The 19,354-nt window shown below is 33.5% G+C and overlaps 1 protein-coding gene across 1 annotated transcript in view; it reads left to right on the top strand.

The window, feature by feature from the left end:
- Positions 1-15,462, top strand: part of LOC149253024 (transcription factor bHLH91-like) — a 73,351-nt gene extending 57,889 nt beyond the window's left edge. The window contains exons 2-4 of the mRNA XM_089454343.1: positions 11,191-12,075; positions 14,075-14,503; positions 15,212-15,462. Coding sequence (XP_089310469.1) covers positions 11,191-12,075; positions 14,075-14,503; positions 15,212-15,307 — 1,410 coding nt within the window. The 3' untranslated portion in view covers positions 15,308-15,462. The remainder of the gene's footprint in view (positions 1-11,190; positions 12,076-14,074; positions 14,504-15,211) is intronic.
- The last annotated feature ends 3,892 nt before the right edge of the window (positions 15,463-19,354 follow it).

Raw genomic sequence — 19,354 nt, forward strand, 5'->3', positions numbered from 1 at the left:
GCTTCTACACAACTTCTGGAGGCTTCTCCTTTGGAGCTAAAATATCCTCTTCTGGTGGGATCTAAACCTCCCTCTCAAGAGAGCTCCACGTCACTTTATCTTCATTAAATTTTACATCCCTTCGCACAATTTTCATTCTGAGGGATGGAAAGTACACAAGGTATTTGTGGGGAGTTTTTGTTTAACCAATAAATACCCCCAATTATGTTGTTAGCTTTAGCTTCTTCCTTGATTCTTTGGAGATATGGCAGTAAGTAGAGACTCCAAAATCCCTGAAGTGTGACACATCCGAATTTCTCTCTGAGAAAGCCTCCTTTGGTATAATCATGCCCAGAATCTGATCAAGACTCTGGTTCTACAAATAGACTATTGGGTTTCATGCCTCAACCCACAAATGCAGAGTTAGGCCTTGATCATGAAACATCGCCCTCGCTCCTCCCAAAATGCTACGATTATTTCTCTCTACCACCCCATTCTGCTATGGGTTGTGGGGTGTTGTCAACTCTTGTTGAATTCCTTCTTTTGGACAATTTTTTTAAATTCATTTGACATATGCTCACCTCCATTATCACTCCTGAGAGCCTTCACCTTCTTGCCTATTTATTTCTCAACCAGTGTCTTGAATTCTACAAAATTGGAGAATGTCTCATCTTACTTCCGCATGAAGAAGATCCAACACTTCTGTGAGAAATCATCAATAAAAATGACAAAATATTTGTGCATGGGAGTGGAGGTTGTCATGAAAGGTCCACAGACATCAGAGTGGATCCTTTCAAGGATTCCATATGCTTTGTTGTCACAATCATGGAATGTGGATTTTGTGTACTTCCCCAAAGTACATCCTTTGCATACATCCTACTACTCAAGTGATCCTTTGGGGAGGCTTGTGGTTATTTGCTACATGATCCTCAAAGCGCCATGATGTAAATGGCCAAGTCTTTTATGCCAAAGTTCATTGTCATTGTGAATATACACCTTCTCTGCATTTATGCTCAATGAAGCAGAATCCACCACATCTATCTTGTAAAATCTCTTCACATGAACCTCAATATGCTTCACATGTCCTGTGGCTATGTGTCACAAGAACGATTTTCGTTTTTTGTAGATCACATCATAAGCACAGTCTTCCAAAACTGCAACATAGATGAGATTTTTCTTTAGGCACTGAACAAAAATGACATCCTTGACCCTGAGGGGGGAGCCTGACTCCCTCTGAAAGGTGATTGTACCAATCCTGATCATTCTATACCTTCTGGCATTCCCTATCTCGATGTGCATATGAAAATATTTCTCCTCCAGGTCACTGAAAAATTCTTTATTCCCTATTATGTAGAATGATGCACCTCAGTCCAAGTACCACACACTCCCCATCACTGTGCTAGCCATGAATGCAATGAGGGTAAATTCAAGCTCGAACTATGAAGCCAAAGCTTCACCTGCTCCTCCTCCTGAGGTATTCTTGCTTGTCTTCTTGTGTGGAAACTTTGTGGCATAGTGCCTGAATTCATGACAATGGAAGCATTTAATTTTGGAAAAATACTTCTTCTTTCCCCCTTCACAAGATTCTGATTTGGATTGGGATTTCTTCCCTTTTCCCTTCTTTTCCTTTCCATCTAATGCAAAGCTTTCTTCATCGTCTCCCTTAGATGAAGTCCCATCTACAGTATTCTGCCTATTTCCTCCTGTCCCAAATCAAACCATAAGCACTCCCAATTTGGTAGTTTCTCCCTCTTGTTCACCAAACCTTGATAGTTATGCCAGCTCTTGGGAAGGCCCATAAGGGCTAGGTTGACCAAGTCATCTTCAGGGACAGTAACATCAAACCCACCTAGTTCATCACAAAATTGTGTGAACCTGCTCATATACTACGGTATAGTGTCATTCTTCTACATCTTGATACTTTGAAGTTTATCCTTGAGTACTTGCTTCTTGTGGTCATTATTATTTTAGGACAATTTTGTCAGTACTTTCCACATCGCACACAAAGTTTCTTTTTTGTGGAGATTCGAGACAATAAGATCCCGTACTTCCTTCAATATTATTCTCCTCGCCTTGGCTACATCTTTCTTCTGCTGTGCAAGGTAATTAACATTAACTTCTAGTGGTATTGGCATATCTATCTTGACATATTAAAGCAATCCATTGTCTTCCAATACTGCCTCCATGTGGTCCTTCCATGTAACAAAATTTCAAGTTCCTTCTAAGCCATACTCTAGCATTAGTCCATTGAAGTCCATCTTCTCAACTCTGAAGAAATCCTACTACACTGATCTTCAAATTTGAACCTTTGAGAAACAACTTCAAATTTCCAGCTCTAATGTGAATCCAACTCCGATACCATGTAGTAATTAGGTTGTATATTTTCAATAGCTCATGAAGTTTTAATCAAAATCACAAGACACAAACCTACTTTACTGCTCTACAGACATTAATTCACAATTTAGAACAAAAATCTTAGACATGCAAGAAGAAATAACACACATGCAACAATTATTTTTATTTGGGGAAAATAATCTGCTAAAAACCATGAATATAGATGTATTACAATTGCTTTGCTCAATTGAGCACAACCTACAAGTACACAACCTATCTCCCTACTCACTTAACGCCTCTAACCAAGACTTGGTCAAAATTTTCCTTTGCTTGAGCTCTTATTTCCTTTTTTCATCCTTGAAGAATTAGGCCCCTATTCTTTAGGAAATTCCTAAAATTGAATTGCACAATTCCTTAGGTTGATCATTTGACTACATGAAACACCTGTACACTTAATACTAGTCTACAATTGATGTTACACTACCTTGGAATATCCACCTCAACTGCGTAACTTGAATTCTATGCATGCAATAGTTATTTTGGGTTGATTGATCAGTTAAATAGATGATCACTAAGTTTGACTAAAGTCCCACTGCTTAACTAACCTTCCACTAGTTCCTCCAAAAGTTGGAAGTAGTTTAATTGAAATCAACCTGAGATCACTGACCTTGATTGCTACAAATTAGAAATCACACATGCAAAACTGAACTCTAACCCTCCAACTCAAATTTACTGAGTAAACAGGGTGACACAAGACATGTCACACAAGTTAACATCATCCAAGTTGTCTGTTGATGTGGAATTTCAAATTTTCTCAAGTTAATCAAGGCAAAATCAAATTGAGAATTTCTTGCTACATTTTTCAACACACTGAGACAGGTGAAGTGTAATAACAGTGTATATGAAAAACAATCAGTAAGCTATATTCATCTATATTCAACTCTGCACCTCATAAATAGAAATATTCACATTTTAATCCACACTGTGTAAACATAATGATTCAAACCTATTGCAATAATATTGTAACAATATTTACTCTTATAATTGCTCATGTATCCATCACATCAATTAATTTGTAATGAAATATATTGAGATAGAGAAAATTCTTTTAAATAGAGATGGTATCAAATCATTTGGAACCTAATATTTAATAGTTGTGTTCAATGTTTGTTATAAAGTTCAAAAAAATATTTTTAAATCTATCAAGGATGTCACAAATGTAACAGATGGAAAAGTGTGGGTACGAACTCACCCGGGACAAAAATTCTCTTTGCATAGACATTACAACCCAAGAAAATGACAAGTATTTGCCTTCTAATAAAATTTATCTTCGTATTGTCCAATAGTTGTGTTCAATGTTTGCTAAAAAGTTTCAAAAAAATATTTTTAAATCTACTAGAGATGTCACAAATGTAACAGATGGAAAAGTGTGGGTACCAATTCACCTAGGACAACAACGCTCTTTGCATAAACATTACAACCCAAGAAAATGAAAAGTATTTGCCGTCTAACAAAGTTATCTTCATATTTTCCATAGGAGCACATTATGATATATGCATACAAGGCAATATCAAACCCTAAATTCTTCTATATTCTACCAAACTAGCTAAAACATCTATTTGACAACCTATGTGACTATCAAAATTCTTCTGTGGTCAATTGAAGTCAGAAATACCATAAGACTACAATTCACAAAGTACCCAGATGCTTATAGAAAGAAAAATTGTGATAAAATGTTGTTTGCTACTGAAAATATCAAACGTATTATAGAACCAAAACAACCCTAAACCATATATGACGGAATAGAAAATTTAAAAACTTATTGTAATACAAAGAAACATTAAAAAAATTAAACAACACTAAAAAATGCTTTGTACATATATTTCACAATGAATGAAAGAACCCAAGATGTTTATAAGACATTTTCAAAAGAAAACTCAAAAACCCATAATGGAATACTCATATCAATACTTACTATCAATGAAGAATCTAATGTTTTGCAGTGTTAATGGCATTAACTATAATTCAATAGTGGGAAACAAATAAAACCAAAAACAAAATGTGCATCCAAAGAGTTAATACAATAGTTTAAATTCTAAAATTGTAAGGTGAGGGCTATTGGACGTAACTATATCAATGAACCATGTAGTATACAAGTTGAATTTATTTGTTTGGGGAAAACTTCTTTTGTTTGTCATGTTGTTTTAAATATATGAACAAAATATTATTATTTTTATATCCTGAAAACATTATATAAAATAAACAAAATTGTTTATGTTCAAACATGAAAAACCTTCATCTTTTAATTGCTTACTGAGGGATAAGGACTTGCATAAATTTTTGGTGGGTAGTGACCACTACTAGGATTGCACATTTACACTTTTACTCCAGATAGGTATATTTATTTTCATCTTCTTCCTATTCATTTTTGTGCAAATACTTGCTTAAATTATGGTGGACAATAAGTGATGGTAAATAGGTTATTTAGGTGAATATGAACTATTTTTAACAATTTTAATTTTAGATGTTTTCTTATGAATATTAACAATGAAAAATCATTGCACAAATATTTAAAAACCATGGCATAAATATTGCAACTACATAAAAAAATTATGGAAAAAAAAAACCAAGGCAATTATCCACATGGCACAAAGGTTTCAATAAGACCTTCAAAGTTATGTTCCAATCAAATGTTTGAAAAATGTTTTTTTCAATAATATTGAAAAATAAATATTTATTTTTCAAAGTTAAACAATATAACTTGTATTGGTCAATGTTAAAGTGATAGTGACCAAGAGGAAAATTGATTGCTAAAGTCTTGCCAAAGAAACTTAGTAATAACAATATTGTTGGTATGAGAAGATAGTATGATATAATTTATTAGTCATGCTTCCTTCAAAATCTGAATTTTAGTGAACAATGTTTAGATAATAATTATGGAATTGTATCAAAAGAAATTAATCATATCTAAATAATAATAATCATGTTTGTTTTAGAACAAGACATTCAGAACTCTAATTTAATTATCAATAATTATTAAATGGATGGCATGGGTTCAACCTCTATAGAATAATTTATAATATTCACACAACAAAGTAGTTGTGCTTTTTATTTTTTTCTTTTTAATTAAATTCATTAATTGAAAAAATGTGATATAAACAAGTGTCATTCAGTTATGTTTTTTTGGGTGTGTGATATTGATAATCTATGGTATTGTAACAAAGCTTATTTAATTAAGAATCTGGTTAAAAATCTTGTTGCATATATTTTTAAAAAGTATATATGTTTAACTTACATATTCATTTTTTTATCAATAGTTATTTTTTTTGTAATCTTGGCAAGACTACATCTCCAATTTATTACCCCGATTGGGGTGACGAATTGATCTGGTGACTTCACATCAAGGAGTGGAGTGTCTTAACAGAACACCCAATCACTGTCTATCCAAGACCCTATGGACATCAATAGTAATTATTTTAAATAAAGTTATAGATTAGTTTTTTTTGTTTTTGCTAAATGAAAATAATTCATATTACATTCAGTAATTAGAGATACATCATATACCAACTAACGTCCAGATGGAGGAAGCAAATCTTAGACTCTAATGTTGTATGACTATGTTATAAACTAATGACACTGGACAAATAGACCACAATACAAATATCAACTAGGAAGCCATCAAAAACTTAGAACCAAGGGTCGAGCAAAGAAGCCAGAGCACAAGCTATAGGTCGGACATCACCAACACATAGATACACAAAGGGTGTCAAACCATACACAAAAAAGAATTAGCCATCAACCGATAGGGAGAATTCAACATTATCCAACACAAGGAGCAACCCCTCGTACTCCCCCACGCATCTTCCAACCAAGAAACATTATACCAACCCTAGGACGCCTCAGGAACAAAATTTGACCATATGGTCTAAGACGTGGGACCATAAGCAAAACTTAGAAGCACATGACAACAAACCATATGTTGACATCATTTTTCAGAAGGAAGAGCCAACACTTGGACTTAAACATACTAGAACATACATCAGCGAGGCCAAGAAGAAGCCCATCACCACCACCACATGCTATTCATTTTTCGAAGAGGAGATATTGGCCAAGGCTCGAGCATTAGAGCCAAGAGGGTTCAGTTTCTTTTCCCCATCAGAATCACAAGCTATGTGGCTTTTGACGTGCATCATTCATTCCTCAATTTTGTCCACACAAATCCTTAGGTTCTTCAACATTATCTTCACATCCTTAATAGATACAAAGATATTATGATTTTCTACCTGCTTTTCCCTTAACATCAGCCCTAGAAGCGTTTTCATTTTCCAGTGGAGCACAATTGAGTTTAAATATTACTTTTGCCTTCCCTTGGTGTTGCCAAAATCTGGAACCCACATTGACATGTCTTCAAGTAATTTTGAGTTAGAGAAAGATCATCTCTCTTTTCCCGCTTTTATCTCTAATTCATGAATCTCCTAATAGGTCTCCAGAGGAATAACATTAAAATAGGCCCTGATAAAGTCATGGGAAAAGAGATTTGCCCTCCGCTAGCCTGGATGAGATCTTCCACCTCCTTCTCTCATGCTTCTCCCGCTTAGCCTTAGAGGCATTGTAGAGTCACAGGAGGGTTCTCCTTTGAAAGGTTTTCTTCTACTTGCAAAAGAATATAGAGGATGACTCGACCCTTCCCCAATAAAACTCGAAAACCAACAAAATACTTCCTCACAATAACACCAGAAAAAAGACCTAACTTTAGTCGAGAACCCACTAGACAAGGGTGAGGAGAGAGCTTCTTCGACCTGAGACCCAACCTCCTTTACCATTGAAGAAATCAAACAACACACCAAGACCCCAAAAACTTTGAAAACAAAAACCCGGAGACCATTAACCTGGCCTAGCCCACAACATATAACCAATTTTACATGCAAAAGCACACATACCACCTCAAGCGATGAGACCCAAGTACCCACTCTTCCACGATGAGACTGGCTTGAAGGTTGAAACCAAAACGAGATTATAGACTCGATAGAGGTCCCAATACCCAGAATGTTCGTCACAAATAACAACTGAGACACATAACCTAGGAAAACTAGAATTACAGAAACACCAAGTAGGGCGCTAAAAATTAACCTAAGTGTGTCCAACACAAGTGTATACAACTTATCACCTCCAAATACCAGCCAGAAGCTCCAAAAGCAAGTCGTCAACCCCTCACAAATCCACACCAAAACACCAACATTCTTTGCATAAGACCAAAATGAATTAGCTTTGAGCGAATCCTTACTTCTAGGTCGCACCAAGTCCTTCCTTCTAACCCAAGAGTCATCACCAACGAATTCTTCCCAATGACAACACTAGGGCAACGAGAGACTTATCTCCCCTTCCCTCCACCTTTTGCAAACACCTAAACCTCCCATTTCTTCCAATACATAGCCCCTCCGCCAACTGGAGGAATGCATGCGAGACACAAGGTGTGTCCTTCCTTCATTAAATTGCAATTACTCCAACGAAGGTGGTGGGCATGAAACCCCACACCTTCCTTCTAACCCAAGACTCACCACCAACAAATTCTTCTAAACATCAGCACTAGGGCAACAAGAGACTTGTCTCCCCTTCCCTCCACCTTTTGCAAATGCCTGAACCTCTCATTCCTTCCAATACATAGCCCCTCCGCCAAATGGAGGCATGCATGCTCATACATGCGAGACACAAGGCGTGTCCTTCATTAAATTGCAATTACTCCAGCAAAGGTGACGGGCACGAAACCCCACCCCCTCTCAATAAGACAACCCCATTGGGGAAAAATATAATTTAATTAATTCTTATGATTTTTTAAATTTTAACAAATTGAGATGTACCATAAGTTTTGTGTTTGATGCTTATTATAGATTAATGTAATTTATCAACCCTTTAATTTATATAATTGTGATAATTTAAAAAAAAAATTATAATTTGATATATTTATTTTATTTTATTTTTGGTTAATTTAGTCACTTTTATTCAATAATGGTTTATTAAATTTATAAACATAAATCATAAATCACAATAATTATATAAATATATAATAATATTAACATTAAAATAATAAAAAATTGTAATTCTATTATTTTTTTAAGTGTAAACAAATTTAATATTTTAAAAAGTTATGGAACCGCTGGAATTATGTAGAATCTACTGCAACTTATCTAGGGAAAAAGAGAAATAAAAAAGTGATACTGAGAAAAAGAAAAATAAAAGAATTGGGATAATCTTTACAAACTACTAAACTCAATATAATATAATACGCAGTGAAAACAAATTCTATTAGAAGATTGAAACTGCATGAAAATTGAACAGGATAATTAGTGGGTTTGATATTTATATCTAGAGGTATTTTGGGCATAGAAAATTCCAGGAGATTTCAGTAGATGGAAAGCCATAGAAAAATAACTTTTGATAACTTAATGGATTCAAGATTGGTAGTCTAACTCCTTGTGGAGGTAGGGTGAGGAAAAAATCTGAATCCTAGGCAGGTGAAATAAAAAATGGGAATTGAACAATAGAAAATTCTGAAGTTGCTACGACCTTGAGGTTGGCCAATTCAAAATTCGAAAAAAAAAAACAATGTTAAAGCTGAATAGCTGAAGTTCTGTTAAAAGCTTCAGTCTGACAGTTGAGAAGTTGCTACACAGAATCCAAAATAATGAGGCAACTTAAAATGGAATTCAATTACATAAGTAGAAATTTGCTTTAAGAAATTGGGCGTGAAATCTACCAGAGCCGTTGAGTTTGTTGGCATGTAAATATAAGTACAGAGATGCTTGATGGAATTGGGTGTGGGTTAGGAGGCGTCGTGGGCATTGTTCAACCTCCCATGGCATCTCAAACTAGAGAATAAAATAAGAGTAAGGGGAAGAAGAGCGTAAAGAGCATGGTTGGCATATTTTAACACGAAGGAATGATGTTCATATTGACCAGATACACTTGCAGTCAAAACCCGTTACATGGAATCATTAAGAGGCGATTTTTATAATCATTTGTGCCCGCTTCAGATGGGATCATCACGTTTACGTGAACGGCGATCCCAAAACAAACGCATATAATATATTCTAACAGAAGTTGGATAAAATAATTTCCGACTTGAATCTGGCGATTGCTTTGCTTCTTCTAGGGTTTTTTTAATCTTTAAACCGATATGCAACCTCGGAAATTCGGAAACCCCTGCATCAGAAAAAAAGTACCGAATTTTGTTTCGTCTGATTTTCCGTTGCTGAAAGTATGTAATTCCGATTCTTCTATATAATATATATCAGAGTATGAAGTTCAAGAGGTTAGGTTAAAAAATTCTTCAACAAATTTTTAAAATACAAAACCCTTGAATCAAACCCTAATCTTGATAAATTTATTCTTTGAATTTTAAAAATAAACCTCGAATCAATTCAGAATTGCTCGAAAATAGTTTCAGCAAAATTTTAGCCTAAAAAACTTATAAAAATATAAAAAATTTCAACTTCCTTTGCCCCATCGGCAAATAAATTTGAGAAAAAAGAAAATACTTTTGTGCACCGGTTATTATGCACCCTTAAAAAGCTGCTGGTTTCAAGTACTTGGATGTTTGTTGAATTCTACCTTAAGCAATCATTTAGCATATCAGAATACGGAGATACTGTTAACCGAGAAAGGACCGACAGTGGGGGCCAGAAGGAATCTGAACAGTTCGAAGCAAAGAGGACCAAAGCAGCACTCAAGTTATTGACAAGAATATAAATAAATCAGTAAATGAATATGTCAAATAAATGTGCAATGAGTATTAATTATCAGTAAGATAAGTTTTTGGATTTCAAGGGTTAGGGTTTTGTTTTGTAAGTCTGTTACATGGTTCAAAACAGTAATTTAGCCAGATATTTTGGAAATTCATGGTGAAGATACTAAAAATATCCATATTAAAGATGAGTGTTCAAATCAATGCAACCCTATTCTTAATTAAATAAAAGTTCCTAATGTTACAATCCCTTTTAGTTAATCATTTTTTATTAACGAAAGTTTAAATTTCCATCTATGCTTGTTATCAAATTTAATCGAAAATGATACGGAAAAGAAATGAAAATTTGAGTGCCCGTTATTTATTGTTTAAAGTTGCCATCGCTGTCGGATACCTGCCTACCTTACAACAGTGTGGGCACCTGCAATATTCTGGTGGTCCCCTGATTTCATGGCCATAAATCCCAAAGGATTAAGGATTAGCAACAGGTGTAGCAGACTGGTTATGGTATATATATTGATGGTGAGGACATTCCAGTTTCTACTGATGGAACTCTATGTTGGCATATGTAATTCTCACGCGTAACGGAATGTGATCAGTTCTATCCATGGTCCAATGTGCCCACCCACTTCCCATCCATTTCCGTCCTTCCTGCTCTTTACCCTCCTTACTTTAAGTCAAATGTGCTAATCTTTTTAGCTTTTGATTTGTTTGGGACTCAGTTGTTTCTTCTCATGTTTCTCCTATATATTAGCGCTGATCTGACAATTGGGAGACTCTGAGTGACGACGCTGTTCAACAGTTTCTTCAATTTCTCCCGGAAGATTCTCTTCCTGTAAGCAAAATATAGGAATTCTGTTCAATTTGATTGCATGTTTTTTTCCCGGCGTGATCCTGGGAGACTTGGAATGTTTGATGATGGAACGAGATCCAAATTGCGTTCTGTGAGAATTGGTTGACTTAAAAGAGGAACTTGGGTAGAAAGATGTAGGGAAAATTTGTGTTAATGTTAGAGATTGTGTTTGATGTCTTTCACAAGTTTATTCCCTTTCAGATAGGGTTAGATGGTATCGCTATTCTCTTCTCGTTTGCACACCATAGCTGATTGATGACATTTGTATTGCTTGATGATGCAGTGGGAGGCTTGTGACGGACCAGAGGATTTATTTTCCACCATGTATGATGAATATTTTGACCCCCAGCCTGGTTGCAATATGCTACCAGCTGATCTGTCCAGCTCTTCTATCATTATGGGTTTGGAAGAAAATTTGCAGAGACCACTTTTAAGATTACCAATATTTTCACCTGGAGAGAACAATTTCTCAGATGAAGCTGGAATGTTAGGGAGTGACCTTCAGCAGCAGCTTAACTTTGAATTAGAACAGGAATACAACAGTCAAATAATTCCGGATGTTCTGCAACAACACACAGATCTCCACCAGGAAATGTGTTCAGCACAGCAGCAGTCAAATAATGGCTCTGCCACAGCTAATTCATGGGAAGCTAACTTTCATGAAATGCAAGAGATCACACTTTTTCAACAGCAGCAGCAACAAAACATGCTTCACATTCAAGATCAGGGAAACCATATCTCATCCTTTGCTAGCAGTAATGCCAGTACTAGTGCTTATCCTACTCCAGAGCTTTTAGAGTTATTACAGCTCCCCAGATGTTCAGTGCCCAGTTCAGCAATCTCATTTAGTTCCAACCATCCCCAGCTCTCCTTTAATCCTCCACAACCACCATTGTTGAGGGATATGCTCCATACACTCAATTCTCACAACTACCAACTTAATCCCTCAAGATCATATTTCGGCATGGATGAGAAGGAAGCAGCCATTCAGGCCGAAGCTGAAGCTGGAAGGCAGTTTACTAATTCTATTCTTGACTTGAAACGTGATATGTCTTTATCCAAAGGAGAAGTTAGGGGGGCCAATCATTTCGCCACTGAAAGGCAGAGACGAGAGTATTTGAATGAGAAGTATCAGAACCTGCGAACTCTGGTTCCTAATCCTACCAAGGTACCTTTCTTCAGCTCATTGAATTGAATACAATAGACTTGAATATTGTAGTATCATGGCTGATAAAACATAGTATTGGAGAACACTGGGAAATTACAGTTATCAACTAGGTTTTGTTTGAATACATTATTGGCTTGCATTTTCTGGCAGTTTCATCTACTGACCCATTTTTCGTTTGGTAATTATATTATTGTTCAGTTCTTAGCAATCTGTGTATGTAGGCTAGAGTCCTCCAATAGCTATTGTTAACCTTCAAATTCAGTCTGTGAGGATATTCAGATATGATCTGTTTAAGATTTATAGGCCTCCATAAACTTGCTCAAATGGCACTCGAGAAGGAAGACTGGAAGTCACTTGTTCTTTCATTGATTCTTAACACTTGAAAATTGAAATACATTCTATAACTCGTGTGCTTCAGGATCAAATCTTGTAGAGGTCTCTTAATGCCCAATAACTGTTTTTCTTTGAAGGTCCAAGGAAGATACTAGATGCCATTCAAACATTAAATGTCACCAAATTTGCTATAATAGGTCACCATATTAAACCATTATGCGACATAATTAAATGTCCATATCAGTAAAATAACAATAGAATATAGCAGTAATCAGCTGCAAATCGCTCTATGGCTTTGTGAAAAAGACAGGATTTGCACACAATATATTTTCAGTCTGTGTATATTTGATAATAGAGTACTGTAAGTATTTTAATGTGCCTACATTATTCCTATAAAATGCTATTTCCATCCACTAACCAGGATTCACTGAGGCTCCACTGAAGGACGAGAGAACAATGGGTACGGTGGAGCTAGCTGTAAGCATTCTGTTCGTTCCTTGGTCTGGCAATAGCTCGTACTCACCCAAATGTACCTCCTCTGAGAGTGATATATTCCTGTCACTGATCATTCAATATAACCATCAAAATAACGGATGTTGGTCTGATTCATACGGCTCATAACCTATGACCATCTATGATTCAATGATGCCCCCACTGCTGGCAGTCCTTGCAGGATTCCCACCTTCTTTATGTACACCACCTCAGATTTCTACATGCCTAAATATATATAACCAGTTATAAAATTATAAACATTATGCAGTACGGTAGAAATAAAAATGTATATATGTTGAAATATATATGGTTGGATGTAGTCTGAGGGTTAGTTTAGTTGGTAGTTCTTGTCGTTAGAGGTTCCATATTCAATTCTCTTCTCTTAATACTTTTCAGTGGTAAACCACATAGAATATATATATATATATATGTGTGTGTGTGGATCTACGTCGAAGGAGTTACAGTTCTGTAGGTTGTTCTGTTCCAGTTCACTTGAGTGAGGTGCAGTTCACTAATTTATACCGGGATATCATTCATATATCGAGAAGCATCTCTTAAATTTTCTGAAACATTACCTATATGATTCATGGCTTCTGACCATCTGTGATTTACCTCCATTAATGGTTGTCGCTGCAAGTTTCTGAATAGAAAGTCTGTAAAACCATGTTATACATAGCTATAGAATGTCACACATTATCTACGAAGCAGTGTAACAATAAAATGCATATATGTTGGAATATTTGTTCTTCGATATTGATGGTAAGGACTTCTATTAAACATGCAACAAAATAAAAATAAAACTTTACTAGCAATCCAAACAAACAAAACTGCAAATGAAATTTTCTTTAAAAATTCTGCAAGTTTCGACAGATTCGAAGTGGAAAACCTGACTGAGGAAATAGTGCAATTTGTTTTATATTTATCCTAATTTAAGATGTGCAACATCAAGTTTCCAATCTTATCTTACAGTTGATCATGTTTCAGTACCTGTATATGTCCTCTTATTTGTTATCATTATATTTATGTTTAGTACTTCATGTTATTGCATGTTCACATGGCTAGCACTCCATGGATTATTATTGCACTTAGCCTGGCAAAACTGTAGATGAAAAAACTATAGTTATCTTGCAGGGTTTGCATATTCTGATGAACTGTAAATTTAATGTGCATGAAGGCTGACAGGGCTTCCATAGTTGGAGATGCCATAGAGTACATAAAAGAGCTACATCGTACGGTGCAAGAAATGAAAACACTTGTGGAACAGAAGAGATCTTCATGCATCGGACGAAGTAAAAGGCACAAAATCAGCCATGATCTTGTCGAAGGTTCTTCACAGCAAGAATCTGCGTTACAGTGTGGGCAGGATCAGAAATTCCTTACAAATGGCTCACTCAGAAGCTCCTGGTTACAAAGAACATCTAAAGATGGAACACAAGTTGATGTTCGCATAGTGGACAACGAAGTAAATATCAAACTTATTCAAAGGAAACGCCGAAGCTGTTTACTCTGTGTGTCCCTCGTCCTCCATGAGCTCCACCTCGAAATTCTTAGTGCGAATGGTGCTAACATCGGCGAGCACTACATCTTCACGTTCAATACAAAGGTACTGCACTAATTTCCTAAATATATTCAATCCTACATAGCTATCTATCATAGCGAAAGCTTCATATATTGGATTGCAAGTTTTCCTAAGAATTCTTCACAGTAAACATCTTTGTTGATGGTTGTTTAAAATTTGTATCTAGATTCGAAACCTGAAGATGAATGCAGATCCAAATGCTTAATGTAAATAATTTAAAAGAAAAAATTGCAATCCAATAATACATCCAACAGCAACCTCAAATCTATCAACTTTATAGATATCATTAAGAAAACCTTAGGACTTCATTGAGAAATAATACATCCAACAGAAACTTCAAACCAGAGGATTTCATTGAGAAATTTCACTTTAGGAAGAAAATCATAGGGAAAACTTCATTAAGAAATTTTAATTCGAAAACTTAAGCATCATGTTTACTTTTAATGGCCAACTATTGGGAGTGGGATGTAATATGGACGGGTGGGAACTGTGATTTTTATTATTTGTTTTCATAAGTTCAGATGAATAATTGATTTTCATTAACAATTTTTTTTCGTTTCCTTTTTTTTCCAATTTATTCAAAAATAAATTAGGCTAGATACTTTCTGGGCACTCAAAGCATTGGATATTAGATAATTATAATATATAATCATAATAATATATTTTCAAATTCTGAATATCAATTATAATACTATATGACACATATATTTACCGCACTAATTTATTTTGCAGATCTATGAAGGCTCGTGTGAATATGCCAGATCAATTGCAACAAAATTGATGGATGCTGTAGACAAACAGCCGACTTACTCCATTCTTAATTTTTAATTCCTAACAACTTGTCTCATTTCTGCTTCATATTGAATCTATCCAATTTCTACTTCCCATTGACTGAGAGGATTGAGAAGAATGGAGTTTTGTAGCAATGAGAGTAATAAATAGCAGCCTCACTTGCACAAAAGTGTTGAAATCTGGTTGAATATAATATTTTTATTTATTTATTCAGTAAAAAATAAAATGTTTTAAAATCGTATCTAATAAGAGTATATGTTCAAATTCAAACCGGGATATAATATGTATATCTAAGTATATTTTAGTATTTATGGGTAGACAAACAGCTGACTTACACCATTCTTAATTTTTAATTAACAACTTGTCTAATTTCTGCTTCACATTGAATCTGTCCAATTTCTACTTCCCATGGACTGAGAGGATTGAGAAGACTGGAGTTTTGTAGCATTGAGAGTAATAAATATCAGGCTCACTTGCTCAAAAATTTTGAAATCTGGTTGAATATATATTTTTATTTATTTATTTATGGAAAAATAAAATGTTTTAAAATTATATTTTTTTATGGAAAAATAAAATGTTTTAAAATTATATTTTTAATTTATTATAAATTTACATGTATGTATGTATCTAATAAAAGTATAGGTACAGATTCAAACTCTGATATAATAGTAAATTTTAGTAATTATGGAAAGAGTATGATGCTTCAAATTTTAAAATTCAAATAACTATATTAAAAAAAAATGTTTCAATTAAAGAAGTATCCAAGTTTAAATGTCGGCTCGTGACATGATGAGCTATAATGCCTATGTAATGGTAGGCTTGTGGTTATGAATATTGTTGTATTCATTTTAAGCCTTGTAGAATCTTAATTGAATATACTTGTGGGCTAGCTTAATACCAGCAATTTTTACTCTAACCCTAAGGCTAAGAAGGACATTAATTTCTTTCCTTAAAAAAAAACAAAATAAACTATTTATATAAAATATATGTTTAAATAATTATCATATATGAATAGTTGTAGTATCTAGTATTTAATAGTAAAAAGTGTATATGATGCTCTTTGGATCTTTAATTCTTATATATATATATATATATATATATTATAGAATTTAATTATGAATATTATTTATTATTTAAATAAATTTTGGCTTTTTAAAAAATTTATAAAAAATTTAAAAGAAAAGAAAATTTAATCCATTTATTAAATTTTTTTTGATGATGATGATGGTGGTGCTGGTTACTTCTCGTCTTTTTTGGTGAGATTGGTGTTGTAGCTTTCTTTTTTTTCTCTACGGTCTTCCAACTTCCTTTATCTTGCATCTCCTTCATCACATAGAGTCTTTCGGTAGAAATCACATAAGAGAAATTTTTGGCCAACCTTTTAGAACAAACAAGTGTGGTTAAAAAGGCCTCAACCAAAAATTTCTCTATTGTGATTTCTACGGGAAAACTTTGCTTAACTTATTTATATTGTCAAGATTTCAAGAAGTAAACTGTGTAGTCAATAAACCTTATCCAACATTTCTGGTAGACACTCCACCCATCATCAAGATTCAAAAAGTTAATATCATAGACCATAAAACTAAACTAACTTTCGGATCCGTAATAATGAGTAAAATTTTTACTAGAACTCGAGACAAATTTGATCCAGTACAAAGTTTTCTTCCCATATATTCTGGATAATATTATACATCTTCATAACCATTTCTATCATCTTTAATTGCCATAATTATATTATAATAATTATTCAAAATAATAATAAATAAAAGTTATTCTTATTAACTTCACTACGGTGTGCATCAAAATTCCACAAGACATAAATCGTTATGATTGTATCCTCCGGATCATCCCAATCATGGTGTATTTATAATCATCTCTTAAAAAAAAATGGACATCATAAAATTTTTGATGGTTTACACTTCCCATCACAGCCCTTAGCAATGTATACAAGTTTTTGTTGGTTGCCTCAGATTGGTCAATAAGAAGGAACCTACAGCAACCAAGGATATATTGGTCGAGATGAATATATTGACTCAATTAAAAACCAATGTGGTCAATGATCAGATCGCCCACAAATGTTTTCACTGAAACAAAAAATTTGCAGAAATTACTCCCTTGAACTATTAGTTAACTTTTTAGACTACTTTATTTTTATCTAATTTAGTTTAAACGTTTTAACAATATTCTAGGTGTTTTTTTTTGCTTGGTTGCTGCCTGAACTCCGCTCGTTGGACTCTGTTACTGCCTTTTCCATGTTCTGTCGTATCTGTTGATGGAGCAGACTGATATTTGGATGGTTGTTATAACTGCTGAACCATTTAATGAACGTTGATAGTTATATATATATATATATAAACCGTATATACTATGTAAATATAATATAGTTCAGCCATCGTTTGCGCTCATTTCAACCATAAGTGAATTATGAACGCTGCTCCATTTTAACAGGAAATAAGAGGATCAATTTCTTCAGTTATATATATATAAAATTCGCAACATTACAAATTTACATAAAATGAAATTAAGATTTATAGAACTTCTCAACATTACAAATTGTACATAAATATTTTGATGGTTATCCATGTGGCTGTGGTAATTTTAATTTTAGGTAGAGTTTGATTGTTTTATGGTTGTTTTTTGGTGAGTTTTTTTTGTTAGAATTTTGTTTGGTAATATTTTATTTTTTATGGTTTGTAATGTATTTTTAAATAAATAGTTTCAATCTGTTTGGAGTAGTTTAATTGGCAATAGTTGTGTAAATAAAATCTAATTAAATGGAAGTTTTGGGTTAAATCTCATGCTATCCTCCCGATCAAATTGAAAAATTGAACATGATGAAAATATAATCCTACCAAACTTAAAAAAAAACTTTCTTACACTTAAAAATAATCTATACATTTATTTTATACTAACTAACATAAACCAAAAAAACCAAAAATTCGCCCTTTTTCAAATCAAAAAAAACAGATGACACATTTACTACTGTATTGTTTAATGTCATATAATCCATAGTTCCATCTTTACACGGAGTAAATTATTTATTTTTAGAAGATGGAATCAGATTTATCCAAAAAATTATTCAAAACGCTCCGCAAAGGTCTGTGAAGGCATCTAAAGGAATATCCGAAGTTAAAAATAATTACCTGGTCCCAAATCAATACAGTTGTTCTGGGGTTTTGGAGTATAAATTTAAATATTTAGGTTAATACTTGTATTTAATTAGATATTTAATTAAATTAATGCATGATGTTTAAAATATTAAGTAATTTGTATTTTTTAATTTATATTTATTTTCCACATTCATTTAATATAATTATGAAATTATATCATATAATTATTTAGGTTATATAACAAATGATTATAGCATACCATTAATTTTAAAAGTGGAAATATAGTTGTGCACATAGGAAATGATGTTAACTAATATAGTTGTGCAAATTTATTAAGGACTTGCTTGCTATTAAAATCTAAATATATTTTAGATTTAACATTTTAAATTCAAATTAATTATAATATTTTTTGTTTTTTTAATATATTATATATATATGTTAGAAAATGAATATTTATAAATACACTAATCATTTACATTTTTGTTAATATATCTATTATGTATCTAATAATCTATATTAATTATATGTATTAAATATATCAACAATGTATCATATGATTATGTTATATTTTGCTAATACCAATATAGTAATAATTTTAAAAATTGCTCTCCCTACAAAGGGTGTGTTTAAACAGTGGGGCTTACTCCATTGGATGACATGAAAGTGGTTCAATTAATGATGAGAGGCAGGAGTACCACTAAATGCTGCCTTACATAGGAGGTTGTACAACAATGATCTTAACAAGATTTTGGAAGAAGCATGGACGCAGATGGTAGAGAGGGTTATGGATGTTTGGGAGTTCGGGCAAGGATAAGTGATGTAGGAGAATTTGACTTCCAAGTCAAAATGTGTATTGAGATTTGTTTACAAGGGGAGTTGGTTCCCTAATTAATTATAAACATTTAATTATTCGTATTTTCATATGTTTATTTAGAGAAATATGTATTTAGGAATGAATTTGTAATTAGATCTA

This window comes from Pinus tabuliformis, chromosome 7 (genome assembly GCF_031772625.1).
Source record: "Pinus tabuliformis cultivar Carrire ecotype Pingquan chromosome 7, CPIR1, whole genome shotgun sequence".
NCBI classification, from domain to species: domain Eukaryota; kingdom Viridiplantae; phylum Streptophyta; class Pinopsida; order Pinales; family Pinaceae; genus Pinus; species Pinus tabuliformis.